The 14,634-nt window shown below is 40.3% G+C and overlaps 1 protein-coding gene across 1 annotated transcript in view; it reads left to right on the plus strand.

Annotated features, from left to right (window-relative positions):
- Positions 1 to 642: 642 nt before the first annotated feature.
- Positions 643 to 14,634, plus strand: part of ZDHHC17 (zinc finger DHHC-type palmitoyltransferase 17) — a 63,291-nt gene continuing 49,299 nt past the window's right edge. Inside the window, exon 1 of the mRNA XM_038153123.1 lies at positions 643 to 781. Within this exon, the coding sequence (XP_038009051.1) occupies positions 719 to 781 (63 nt within the window). The 5' untranslated portion in view covers positions 643 to 718. The remainder of the gene's footprint in view (positions 782 to 14,634) is intronic.

Below are 14,634 nucleotides of genomic sequence, written 5' to 3' on the forward strand. Positions count from 1 at the left end.
GTGTATGCACACCATACATGACACAGGCAGTGTGTGTGTGTATGCACACTATACATGACACAGGCAGTGTGTGTGGGTATATACACACCATACATGACACAGGCACTGTTTGTGTATATGCACACCATCCATGACACAGGCACTGTGTGCGTGTATATGCATACCATACATGACACAGGCAATGTGTGTGTATGCACACCATACCTGACACACGCTGTGTGTGTGTATATGCACACCATACATGACACAGGGATTCTGTGTTTGTGTATATGCACACCATACACAACACAGGCACTGTGTGTGTATATATGCACACCATACATCATATGCGCTGTGTGTGTATACGCACACCATACACGACACACACTGTGCGTATAAGCACACCATACACGACACACACTGTGCGTATAAGCACACCATACACGACACAGGCAGTGTGTGTGAGTGTATAAGCACACCATACACGACACAGGCAGTGTGTGTGTGTGTATAAGCACACCATACACGACACAGGCAGTGTGTGTGAGTGTATAAGCACACCATACACGACGCAGGCAGTGTGTGTGCGTACTCGCACCCCGCAGCTAACCCGTTCCCTCAGCCCGCCGCACTCCGCTCCGTCTCTCCCGCCCGGGCCGCCAGAGGAAGCGGCGGCGCGCGGGGGCGCGGCGGGCACGCGCACTACCCGGCATGCAGCGGGCGCGGGGCTCGCAGGAAGATGGCGGCGCCGCTAGAGGAGTACGAGAAGGAGGCGGGCTGTGTCCCCATCCTGCACCCGGAGGTGCGAGCGGCCCGCCCGGAGGAAATGGGGCCTGGGAGCGGGGCTCGGGGCGCGGCCGGGACGGCGTCCCGCCGTGGGGCGGGGGGAGCGGGGCTCGGCGGGCGGGCGGGGTGCAGGGAGGGCGGGAGGTGCGGCGCCGCCGCCCCCCGCCGCCGGCCTGGGTGTGCGCGGCGGCGGCAGCGGCAGTGGCGGTGGCGGGCCGGGGTGGGCAGGGCCGGGCCGGGCCGAGCGGGTGTGGGTGGCGAGGAGCGGTGTAAGGTCCGCCGCCGGCCCTCCGTGCCCCTCGCCGGCAGTGCCGCCCGCCCCCGAGCCGGGGGGTGAAGCAGCGGCGGGGGCAGAGGTGCCCCGGGAGGTGCCGCCGCACCGGTCCCCGAGCGGCAGCGCTTGGGGCTCGGAGCCCGCCCCGGCCCGGCTTACCGGGGGAAAGCTTACCGGAGGAATAAGTGATTCCCCTTGGGTTTGATGGCACTGGTCTGCAGCTCACCCGCAGGTCGGGGCTGGCCCCATCCGTCCCAGCGCTCCCTGTGTGGCGTGGGCTTATCTGGAGGGCAAGCGGTCTGTTTTTTCCCAGTGTGTTGACGGTGGGAGGAATGTTTACAGGTAACATGTAGAGGTCGTTTCCTGCCATTTTTTTTACCCTTCTTTTGTGCCGCCCACCTTTGTCATCAGCATGTGTGTATTCCTGAGGACTATCCTGATTGTTTTGAAAGGTATTTTAAATAGTTTAGAAAAGCTTTTACATGTGGACTTGTTACCTGATATGTTAAGGACTGTAAGAATTGATTTTTTTCAGCCTACAAAACAGATAAGTGCATATGTCAGGCTCCAGTTTTTGCTAAACAGATGGTATCTTTTCCTTAAAAGGTATATTAAAAGGCGGTTAGTTTATTTGATGACTGAAGAGATTGTATAGGCCTCTGTGTATGGTCGTGTACCTTACCTGCTCTACTTCTCTGAACTATGTTCATGACTTTAGAACAGACCACTCTGTTCTGAAAGGTAATTAGCTATCAATAAACCCTGAGTCTCGATTTTTTTGTTGTTGTTGGTTGGTGGGGTTTTTTTGTGGTTTTGGTTTCTTTGTTTGTTTTGGGGGATTTATTTTAAGGGATGTGTGTAGACTGTTGCTACACGTTTTTTCAGCCTAACTGGAGTCAGACTAAATGTAGTACCCTTGGTAGCGGTGTCTGATGATTTTCAGAAGTGACACAAGTTTTCAGTAGTGATCCAGACTGTAGGATGTTGATGTTCTTTGAAAGAAAGTGTTCTTAACTTGTGGAAACTTTAGATAGGCAATCTAAGACTGGAGAGTGGAATAAAAAGCATTTACAGCTTGTCAGAAATTCATTGTATTGTTTTAAAGATTGAAGACTAGTGTTTGTTAATTTTGATTAATTACTGTATAGCAAATGAAACTATCTCAATTTAAATTTGTAGTCTAGCGAGTTTATCTGGTAGAATTTTATACTGTTCCTTTGATGCATAAAGTTGAATGTCTGCACAAAAGATGGGAATGGAAGTTAATCCATATTGTGTGCTGTAACATCAACTGGAATCTTTTAATATGCAGTTAACATCACTAGTTTAGAGGGAGTTTTATTTGATTTTTCCAGAAATGCTGAGTGTCTGACTAGATCTTACAAGATAGTGTCTACATGGATTTCAGTGAGTGTTTCCTTATCCCTAAAGTCTTTGTACAGATAAACTTTAGGATGTTTTTCATGTTGGTGGTGAGACAGGCTGGCTGTTAGCAGACACTCCAGAAACGATCGTGTGCTGTAGCAGAGCTGTACTGTCACAGACCTGCCCACTGAACAATGCAGGGCATCTGTGTTCAGTCATTTTTGAAGGTCAGGGGCCCTAATACATGGTGATTTCCACTTTTTAAGAAAATAGCACCATGTCCTTATGTAAGTAGTGACGTTAAAGCATATAATCAGTTTCAACATTTGTGTACATTTAAAACCGATGCTTTTTATAGGACTGTCAAAATCTTAACCCCTTTTTTTTTTGCTTCATGGTGCTGTTGTTTATTTCTGGTATCTTTTCCAGGTATTTTTGTGTGCCTTTTTTATGAAGCTTTTGCTTCTTATTGTCTTTTCGTATTGACTAATTCGGATTACTTTCAAATTGTTTGAAGTTTTTGCAGGTTTTTTGTTTTATTGATTTTGGTGGGTTTTTTGTGAAGGGGTGTGTTTGTTTTTATCTTGGCTCTAAGGCTTTGCATTTTGCCATGAATTACTATGAAATACAATATTAATATTGTAGGAAAGAGGTTTGAAGGAATAGTGAAAATTACTTAAATACTGTCATGCTGAAAGATCTATTTATTTATTTATTTGTGAAAGACTCAGTTTAAAGTGATTTGGTAATTCTGGTAAGAAGATGTAGAAATGAATGGAAATGTGAATGCTTTGGGAAATTTACGGTGGGAGTGCTTTTGAGGGGGTTTGTGTGGTACTGTGCTGAGTTCTTGGGCCTCCCTTGCTCCCTCATGAACGCAAGCTGAACTTAAGTAATGACTCTTCTTTCCAATGATACTTATTCTGCCTTATGACAAGTTCAGTTTAGTGTGACAGGGTAGATCCCATCTTTCTAGCTGTAAGATTGCCAGTGGAACAACAAAACTTCTGAAGTTAATTTTAGTGGTGAAATACAACAAATAATACTTGTAGGAGAATCTTATAGTATGTGATAAATGCTTGGAGAACTGCTGGCTAACTGATCCATCTTGGAAATAGCTGTTAGGATTATTCCTGACTTTCATTGTCCCTAAAAGTCTTGCAGGAGTTAGTCTACTAGACCCGGATTTTTTTCTTTAATGATTTGGACGCAATATCAAAATTGTCAATAATAAAATTTGCAGACAAACAAGATGGATGGGTGCTAAGCAGGGAGGATGGAACTGTAGAAAACCATCTGGAATTCTTGTGAAATTATGCTGGTAAAGCAAGGCACACGTTAGAGCAGCTATATCTGAAGGTAAGAAGCATATGCATGGGATTGTATCCCAGAAGTTATTGACTGATAGGATACAAATATGAACAAGCAGTTCAGCAGAAGTTCTCAGTATAATGCTTTGTTTAAAAATGTATAAGAACAAGGAGATGATTTTTGGCTGAACATGTGGCAATGCTCATGATGAAGTTTTGTCTTTAAAAAATATTAAATAATGAAGAGTATGGAAAAGAATTAAAAATTATTTTAATAATGCCTTACAGTAGGTAAAAGGCTTGCAAAAGCCCTGTTCACATTATCTGTAAAAGTGAGAGGTATCTTTTTTCCCCTGTGTGAATATTTTCTTACTGAAATCCAGTGCTTTATTCAGTTTATGCTTAACAAGATCCAGTGACTGGGAAGTGAAGCTGAATTGGATCAAATTGAAAAGCACAAGTGGTAAACGTGGAGGGTGAGTAATCATTGTAGTGAAGGAAGGAGGGCAGTAGTGGATTATCCAGCTGTTGATGCTTTCAGCTGGAGTTCAGGGATCTTTCTATAGACCAAATGCAAGTTTTTTAATTCCACAAATGGATAACTGAGCGGTGTGTCAAATATGTGACTATAGAAGAGTCTAGACTGTGTTGGAGTGATTGATTCATATACATGAATTCTTAGGAATTCTCAGCAGGATTGGGAAGTGCATGGTTGACCAAAGAGCCCCATGGGTCTCGCAGTGAACATGGCAGTGGTTGACCTGCAGTGTGATATGGTAGCTCCGTTAGGAGGGAAGCAGAGCACCTTGCTGTGGCAGGCTAACACTGGGCTAAGCAGTCCCTCCCTGCTGGTTTGTTTCCTTCTCCCATCTTTAGGTTTCTGGTGACAGAATAGCAAGCTCTGCTTCCTTTTATACAGTGTAGCCCTGCTATGGGAATGCTGCTCATGCTGATTAAGTTTGTTATCTTCTGATTAAATTATTTTAATAGGCCAACAGACCTGACTTTAAATTCCTTGGATCTTCTAAATAAGAGTGAATTCCTGACTCTTCTGTGGTAGGTGATGATAGGTTTGGATGTTTTATTCTGAAATGTTTTATTCTGAAATTCAAGGGGCGGGAGAAGAATCTTATAAAATGGATTTTGCTTGTAATGCTCCTTTGTATTTGAAAAATATTCTAGATATGTGTCTAGTATGGCCCTGACTGCCAAAGGTATTGCAGCTTTTGAGAGCTGCATCTCTTCCTAAATGGTAAGAACTGTTACTGGGAAGGAAGATCTGGTTATTACTTCAGTGTAGTGTATTTACCACTATCAGGTGGTGTGGGATATATTTGAGAAAAATGGAAGTTATTGTTTATTACAAATACCTCTTGGCATTAAAAATCTTGTCCAAGAACAATCTTCCTGCAAAGTTGAAAAGCAATTTTAACAGTTATAGCCTCTGTTTGACAGGAATTTTTCCAGATGGAAGCCATCATTTGTATCTTTGTTTCTCTCCTTGTGGTTCAATTTGTAACTACCAAGGAAGTTAGAAACATATATGCTTACATTCCTTCTTGGTGATTTGAAGAAAACAAGTAAACCTACTGTGAGCTTTGCTGTAATTTTTTTCTGTTCAAAATTTCAGTGAAAGGCCTGACTTTACCATCCAGCTCTATTCTCTGTGGAGTTCTGTAGATATTGTTGGGGTTGTCCTGGAGTGCAGATTGTTCTTAATTGTCCCCTACAGATCCAGAACTTACTGTGTTGTGTAGTCAGGGTCACTCCAGAGACTAGTCTTGCATTTGTGAGCTCATTCAGAGATCAGGTATCACTTATTATACTGCTTAGCAAGGACAACAGAACTGTGAAGTCTCAGACAAATTAGCATGCTTGATATTGAAGGTTGAGCCTTGCTTGGTGTATCTTGGGTAACTTCAGAGGCTGAGTATGGAGAGGACTGCAGATTTAATCTAACCTTATATCACAGGCTGAAGGTTTTTTGACTAATTCTTTTTTTTGCCAGAGTGCTAATTATAAAGTAAAATAGAAAATAAAATCCTATGTTAATAGGTCATATTGCGTAACAGGGAAAGTTGCCCTCAAATTTAATTAGTCTGTTTAAGACTTAAACATGTTTCTAGTCTGAATTTAATTTTTTTCTATTCATTACATCTTGCAAGATACCTATCCAAATATAGGTCTGTCTGTATCTATTTGATATGCTGATCATTATTAGATCCCTGCAGTACTGTTGTGGTCTGCAGTCCTCCTGACCCTTTTGAGTCTCTCATGTTCATGTGTTCTTTCAGTGTTTTGATGGCTTTGCTCTCAGTGCAGTAGCTGTTGCAGGAACTTGGGAGCCGTGCACTATTCTGGCTGTGGCAGTAAACACCCTCTGGATGACCCGTGCCTGGAAGTCTTCAAGGCCAGGCTGGATGGGGCTCTGAGCTCTTGAGACAGGTGTCCTTGCCATGGCAGAGGGGTTGAGCTAGATGGGCTTCAAGGTCCCTTCCAACCAAGGCCATCCCATGATTCCTGCTCATCATTCCCCACAGATATATTTGTACTGGTTTTGCTGGGAACTGCGTCACACTGGAAACTTGTACTCAGATAATGACCAACCCTTCGAGGTAGTTTCTACGATAGGTCTTTATTTTAGATAGGACTTGGCTTTTGTTGATATTTAAAACCTAATTTTGTCCTGTCCCAACATTCTCTAAAGTGTATCAGAAAGAGAGTATTAGTTGTTCCCCTTTTTCTCTCCCCACACACTCCCCACCCTCCCCTCCCAGTAAGAATTATCTCTAACTGTTGTTTACTTCTGGGTCACAGTGATGAAATGGGGTGGGTCAAGGAACAGCCTCTGAAGGATACTTAGTGTTTTCACATTGACACTTCTCTGAGGGTTTAAAAATGGGAGCTACTGAAAAAACAAAAATGAGGGGGTTTTTTTGAGCATATTCTTTAACTGGAAGAGTAGGTATAATAGTCACAAAGCAAATAATAAGAATAAAGCTTGCTCACCTGTATTTTTTAATGTATGCAAGATAGACCACATTAACTTTAATTGTATTCTGATTTCTTAATCAAAATATCAGACACTACTAACCCAAACACTTTAGACATTAACTGTGTTTGACCATTGCTACTAATTTATCAAAAGAAAGTGACAGGTTTAATTACCTGTTAAGCCATGGTAGTAGTCTTTGTAGTCTGCTATATTTTTAGTATTTGCTTTTTTGTCCGTTTTATATCAAAACCTAGAAAAGCCAGCAACAACTTAAAATGGTAACTGTTTGTAACCCATGTCATCTTGTATCCAGACTGCATGAGTTTCTTCTGGCATAATTAATAGCAATATTCACATCTTTTGGACTATATAGTTGACTCAAACAACCTGTAATTTACAGAAGCGTAATCCTTGTTGTTCTGTAGAAAGCATTTTATTGAGGCAATTAAAATTTTCTTTTTGTTCTGCACTTATAGAACATCTTCAGATTTTTTGAGGTTGTGTTTTTATTGGTAGTTCTATCGTTCTTACTTTGTAATCTTGACAGCTTTTGTTAATTTCTTTTACTGCTTGGATGGTGCTTGCCCTTCTAGGGATTGGGAGGTATTGTATCCTTTTGTTAGCATTTTGTTTTTTCATATTTTTCTAATTTGTCACAGTCATTGCCAATGCTTCACTTGCAATTCTTACAAGATTTGTTTTACAGTTGTTTTGTTACAGTGGCCTTTGTAAACGGTGCAGTTTTTCACCACTCTGATCTTTTCCTCAATGGTAAAATTGTGGCTTCTTTGGCATCTGGTAAAACATTTAAACTAGTTTTCAACTATTTAAAATTTTTGTTCTATGTATCTTTTGAATTGGGGAGTAATTGATTTTAAAGTTAAGAGCTTGTTTTGAGACAGGCCCTCTTAATGCATAAGAGATAAATGTCTGGTTTGATCCAAATTTGTGTTGATTCAGTTTGCTTTTACTCATTAAACACAGGCCTTATTTCTCTCAGATTTCACAGAAGATTAGTCTTTCAACGCTGCTTGTTTCACTGTGTTTGCCTGTTTGCTTAGGAAAGTAATAAGACTATGAATGTGGAAAAACATTTACAGAATTATGGAGGAAAATGTTTGTTTGCTGTTTGCTTGAAAACTGAACAATGTTGCCATTGGTACTGACATGTTTAGATAGGAGCAGCCTTGCTAAGTATGCACACTGTGGCTTTTCAAAGACAGTATGAGATAAAGATTGGACTTTCATGGTATCCTTGTAGTTGAGATAAACACTGGGGTATATTACAAATGAGACTGTGGAGCAAAGTAGAAAGCTTTTTCTGAAGTCAAAGGGAGTCTGGCTGAATAGAAGCCTTGGGCCTGTCACATCCCATACGTGGTGTATCATTAGACTACGGTTGTGCAATCTGGAGATCTAGTAATTTCTTCCTACACTTGCAGGATGCCCTGAGATATGTAGAAGTGTTTCCTTGATTCTCTCTATAAGGGAGGAGATACCAAAAGTGGAGGGTAGTGGGAATGCCGTGGTCAGAGCTTGGAAAGCTGCTCAAGATCAGAAGATTGCTCAATAAGGAGGGAGTGCAGTAGCAAGAGAGGGAGCATTCTCTGAGAGCACTTGCATTGCTGGCTCTGAAGGATTGATTTTTATGATTGAGTTGAAACTGGTCTCCAGCCATGGTGGAGCCAGGCACAGCTCCTCACCCCTCTTGGGGTGAGCTCTTGCAATTGTGTGGCCAGTAGGTGACTTGGGGTGGTACTTGGTTGGTGAGTCTGTGACCTGATCTGACACCTTTGCTGTGCTGTTGTGAGAATGGGTAAGAGGAAATGGGGAAGGTGCAGTCAGGATCAGGGGTGTGATCACCTGCCTGATTGCAGATCACTTATAACTTGTCTTAAGTTGATTGTGATTTAGGTGCTTCCAGCTGCACTCATATGCCAGTGATTCTTCTCTGGTCCCAGGATGAGCCAGTTCAGGGAAGTAAATCACTAGAAAATGCATCCAGTAAAAAACTGCTGTGAATAACTTTCTTCCAGTTCACTAAGCCTACTCACGGAAGAGTCAAGTGCACAAAAGCACTGACAGAAGGTAGATGGTGAGCTGGCAGTCCTGGTTTGGAAAGTGAGGAGTTGGAGAGAATGGGACCCTTCTGCATTGTTAGACCATGGATTCACTGAGCTGTCTCGTTTGCTGCAGAAGATTGTCTGTTAGCATGACTAGAAACACCTTTCATGCACTTCCTAGTTGTGGTGGATTAACCAGCCTGTATTTATTACAGGAGGGATTGGGAGTTTGCTCCACTGGCTGTTGATGAGAGGCTCCATGGGCTGCTAAAAAGTTGAGATGTGAATGATGAATTTAAATTTTTTGTAAGGGTTGAGCACAACTTGTACTGACTTTTTTCTCTCTATCTGCCAAGAAGAAAAGGGCATCTGTAGCTAGGCTGACTGCTTGTTCTGTCGTGTGCGCTTGCTGGTGATCTAATTCTTGATGAATGGAAAAAAAATTACCTTTGAAAAAGACTTTTAAGGATATCCTTTTCTGTGAATTTGAAAAAGAGGGTTGGTTTTTCTCCAGGTAACTGAGTATCAGTGTTGGGCTAGACACATACTTGGGTGTATTTTGAAGTTTAGCACTTTAAAAGAGTGAAGTATGTAGATGGTTTTACACTAATTTCATGACTGACTCTTAATGCTTGGTCTTCCAGAGATTTTTTTTAGGTTGATGGCTCTGTAAGCTTGTGTATTGTGAGACCTAGACCTGTGTGAATCACTTGGAAAAAGAATAGTTTCATTTTTGCCAAAATCCTGAGATTTTTGGCTAAGAACATAATGCAACACTCCTTGAAAAGAAAGCCAAAAAGATAAATGTACGTGTTAATGAAAGCTGCTGACTAAACAAAAGCTTTATAGTGAGCTTTACACCATAGCATTTTAAGCTTTTAAGTGTTTTAACCATTACAAATGCTAATAAAGGTAACTCTTTTAAATAGTGCTTGCTTTGTGTGCAAATACAAAGCTTCTTGAAAAGCTTACTTGTGCAGCTATGGCTTCCTATAGTATAACACTGTTCAATTTAGGAGCATCTTCAAGGAAAATATTAGAAAACAGTTGACTGGTTGTGGGTGCTTGTTTTGAAGAAACAAAACTTATCATTATCAGCTGTGCTTTAAATCACATGAGCTCTGACCTCTGCATAGAGTGGTTGGATTAAGGGCTCTGGTTGAGCATCTCTAACTCGTTATGTAAAAAATCAGATCTATGTTGGAGAGTATGCAGGATTATGGTCTCTGTGTGATGCCTGACTTGCATGTGGGTGGAAATCTGTAGCAGCAAAAGGACTGCTTTATGGTGTTTGCGGTGAGACTTTTCTCAGTCTATTTCACCACTTTTTAAAGAAAGCATTGTCTACTTAAAGTATATATTGATTAAAAAAAGATTGAGTATTAGGCAAAGATTTATTTCCACTGTTTATGTATTCTATAATTAACTTCTCTAGGGATTTTCATAAATGCATCTTTTAGTCAATAAACTATGCAATTAGTCCAAAATTGTGGGAGGTAAACTGAACAGACTTCACAAAAAGAAGTAAAATGTAAAAAGTAATGGAAAACAGTAACAAAAATACCATTGAATGGAAGCTTATTTTATCATGTCATACTCATTTTGTGTTATTCAGTGCTATAATAGGGGCCGGGAGAATCCTAGTGTTAATGGTTAAGGGTCAAAGGAAGGCAAGTTTGATGGCATATATTTGCAAGACAAACACTGAACTTTTTTTTCTTTTAATGTATAATTTGATCAGTTAATAAAACAAGTGGTATGGCTTTTTTTTTTCCCCATGGAGAACATAGTCTGGTTTAGGTGGAAATTTTCTAGCATGGATTAGCTAAACTGAAGGTGTATATGAATCATCCTGGTCCAGACAATCTAACAGCTCATAATTCTGGCTCCTCAAAGTTAGGAACCTACATAGCCCTAGAGAATTCTTAACTTTCTGGGCTAGGTGTTTGTGTGAATATGAGAAGGATCAGACTGTTGTCACTTGATGACAGTCAGCAGTTAGATTGCAGCAGTAAATGTTGGGAGAAACTGGTTTCTAGAGAAGAAAAACCTACTCTTCTTATGCCTGTAAAGAATTAATTGTGATTCTTTCTAATACTAAAAAAAATTTAGCCTCTGTTTCTGCAACTTTGTGAGTTACAGAGTTAGCTAAAGGGGTAGGGGAAGGAAGAGGATCTTTAGAAGAGGATCTTTGATTGAAAATACTAAAATACCAGATATCTCGTATCTCTTTTTTGTTGTTTGTGTTTGATCAATTTGCTTGTTTATTTTGGAAGCATTTTTCTATTAATGTTAGTTCATGAGTGACTAGTCTTTGTGTATATAAATGAATGTGGGTGTTTTTAATATGCAAATAACTATTTATAAATGTGTCTGTATAGATTCTTGCACCTTTTTAAAAGTAGGAGGAAAACTGGGAGAGAAAACTATAAACCACTATATTGTAGTAAATGAAGTACAGGGAAAATGAACACACAAATATGGGGGAAGGAATTCTTTAATACTAATCTCCAGTAGTCCCTGCTAAATGTAACAGGCATACATGAGGATTATTACTTAGCTTCCCTGAAACAGTTGCAGTCACTTCCAATTTGATTATGATTCTCTGACTACAGCCAGATATGAAAACAGTGTAGTCATCAATTAAAGAAGAAATTATTTTGTTTCTATTAAGAAACAGATGCAATAGTATGCAATATTTTATGGAAGGTAATACTCCTATTTCTAAATTTTTATTTTGACAACTGTTAGTATTTTCTCTTTAAGTCTCAATGATCTTGGTCACCATTCAGAATTTGAGTGTCTGATTTTGATCATGGTATCTCTTCCTTGCAGCAACATTGCATAATGTTAAAGGAAAAGCAGTCCTAGCCATCTGTTAGTGCCTCCCAGAGCCATGTGTGGCAGCTGTAAGCAGCAGTTCTTTCCTCCCTTCCTTATGTCCAAGCAGGCATATTGACCTATTCATATCCTCCTGCTCTGTATAATTGTGAATTATGAAATTGCTATCCCAGAGTAATTCAGTCTTGGTCATCTTATTCTTTCATGCATAATGTCTTTTTTTTTTTTTTCCCTGTAAATACTATTCTCAAAATCCTTCTTAAGCTTGTTTCGTTTAGACTTTTTATTGGAAACTTAAAAACTTTGAGTATTGAGGGGAAATGAGCATAACTTTACTTACACATTTGGTTATGAGGAGGACCGATTGGGAATGCTGATATTAGCAGAGCTTCCAAGAATAAACACTTTCCCCCCCTTCTCTCCCTTGCGCTTCATACTTTTTCCTTGGGAGCTATATTTCATATTTTGCATTATCTTCTCTTTCTCCATTTTACTGGTCCTGTTTTCCAGAGGAGGTTTGCTTTTTTCCTCTTGTTGTTAAAGCATTATTCTGGTTTGAGGTTTTGTTTTTCTACATTGCATTACTTGTGCATCTGTGCAAGCAGTCTGCACATTTTGTGACTTATGAATAATGACAAAATTGTCACAGAGGCACATGAGTGATTAGGGCCTTGTCAAAGGATAGTCACTGAAGTGGGAAGCTCATCTAAAAGAAGTGATCCTTGGTAGGAATGGGGGAACCAAATATCATTCTTACAGATGAGCAAAATTTGTCTGTCTTGCAATCTTCCATATCAGCCAGAAATCTAGGGATTTCGAAGCAGAATAATTTTTTCAACCTGTCAGCCCAACTTTTTGGTTATTTAAAAGCTGAAGTGAGTTGTCCATGATTAGTTAGTCAAATAAGCAATTAGCAGGTGCAGAAATGTTCTGCAGTTCAACCAACTGAAAAGTTCAACCAACTTCTGTTGGCTTGCTTTCCCTCTATCAGTGGCTCTGGAGCCTGTGTTTTCACAAGACAAACAGATTCAGCTCACTGTCCTACTAAAAGATTGAGTATTTTCTGTTTCTTGTTGATCCCCCCCTGTCCCTTTCCTGTCATGAGATGAGTGGGTGTGGTGTGACCACAGCTTCAAGTACCAGAGTTGGCTTGAGTTAGGCAGCAGGAGCATGGAACCAAGAGCAAAGGGTGGGCAGAGGAATTTCCTTTCTCTTTTAGCAAAGGTAACAATTTTGGCTCAAGTCCTGCTTGAAAATGGCTCCTTGAAACAGGATGGAACAACCAGAAATCTAGTGTTTGCAACTTGCCTATTTTAAATCAGTGACATCAGGTCTCTGCTCTGCTACCTTCTTACTGGTTTTCATGACTCAGCTGGGAAAGAGCCATTGTCACAGAAGATCAAAATAGCAAAAACCAAGTGCATTTGGGTTTCAATTAGCTTTCCATCTTTTAACTAGCTGTTGAAGTTTTCTTAACAGTGGATCATCATTGAAAAATTAAATTTTCCTGGAATAAATATTTTCATCAAAAAAGGGAAAATATTTTAACACTTAGGAAATGTTGTTGAAGCCATTTGTGAATGCAGTTTGTACTCTAGGCTCAAAATGTTATGTTGCTACTTTATTATCAATCTGTCATATCATATGTTTAAAAAAGTCATAGTAGTTTCAGGAATTTAAAGTATATTCCTAAAATTTGTGTGAGGGTGTATAAATTTAGGGGAGGTTCATTCTTTTCAGTGGGAACTTAAAAGCCTATACTCATCATTTTTCAGTTTTTTATGCTTATTTCTGTTCCTCTGATAGCAGGAGGCAGGTAATCTAGATCATTGTAGAATTTAAAAGTTGAGCTTTCTCTTCTGTCCAGCAAGTTGGAGGAAGTAATCTCTATTTTGTGTGTTACTATTTTTTGTTAACTCTGAGCAGAGATACTGGGTAAATGTCTTAGGTATGATTTCTTGCTAGTTTAGCTGCCGATACAAAATGAATCATGCTGGGCTAATTCCCCCCAATGCAGCGCCACTGCAGTTGGTCCTGCTGGGGCTGTGCAGGCTGTGTGATGCCTGGGCACAGGGAGCTTTGTTCAGGCAGCCTGCTGTCCAGTTGGAGAGGTGCTGGCTGTGTTACGGCAGGATCTGCTGAAAACACTGTCTGTAGTAGCAATGCATATAAAAAGAGATTGTGTTTAATATTGACCATTTTTTAAATGGCAGTCTTTTAAATTGCTGTGCTAAGCGTTTAGAAATGAGGAATGTGCCCCCTTGAGCAGATAGCTGGTTTGCATTCACTCACTGCAGGTCTTCCAAAGGTCTCCTACTTCAGCCTGTCAGTTGTTTTCCTGCTGTTGGTAACTTGCCCAGTTAGTGGCATAAGCCTATGTTGCATTCTCATAGTCTTTGGTTATTTCTTTCTAGAATAATTAGGAAAAACTACTCTTCTGCATTTATATTCTGGTGTCCTAGTGCTGCCCAGAAATTTCAGAACCCTGAAACAATTATTTTCAGTTCTAGCTGCTACCTTGCTTCTTTCATTTTTGCCTTGTCAGCCAAGCGTAGTGTGTGACAGCGTTATTTGCATTGCCTTGGTCCAGGTCACCTACCACCAGGTGAATCAAGGATTACTGTAATACACAAAATCCAGGTTTTCTTCCTCCTGATTCCTGATAGCTTTTTGACTTAGGAACCTAGAGATTACTGTGCAGGTTACAGTCATAAACTAGGCACTCGTAATGACTGGTAAGAGTTACCCCCTTAGAATGGCACTTGAAGTAGCCAGCATGCTGCTGTCAAGTTGCATAGATAATAATGAGTAATAAATTTCAAGTCTAAGATTGGGAATCTGTGTCCAGGCTGCAGAGAATTGACTATATTGCTGAGTATTCAGATTTTATATGTTTTGCTGTAATTTACTGTTAAAGATGTACTTCCAAAGTGGTCAGTGTTTGCATATTCTTCTCTAAAATAATCCTTTTTTCCACAGTTTATGCTGTGATATAGCAAACTCAGTGGTATGATTTTGGAG

Source organism: Motacilla alba, chromosome 1A, assembly GCF_015832195.1.
Source record: "Motacilla alba alba isolate MOTALB_02 chromosome 1A, Motacilla_alba_V1.0_pri, whole genome shotgun sequence".
In the NCBI taxonomy this organism is placed as follows: Eukaryota; Metazoa; Chordata; class Aves; order Passeriformes; family Motacillidae; genus Motacilla; species Motacilla alba.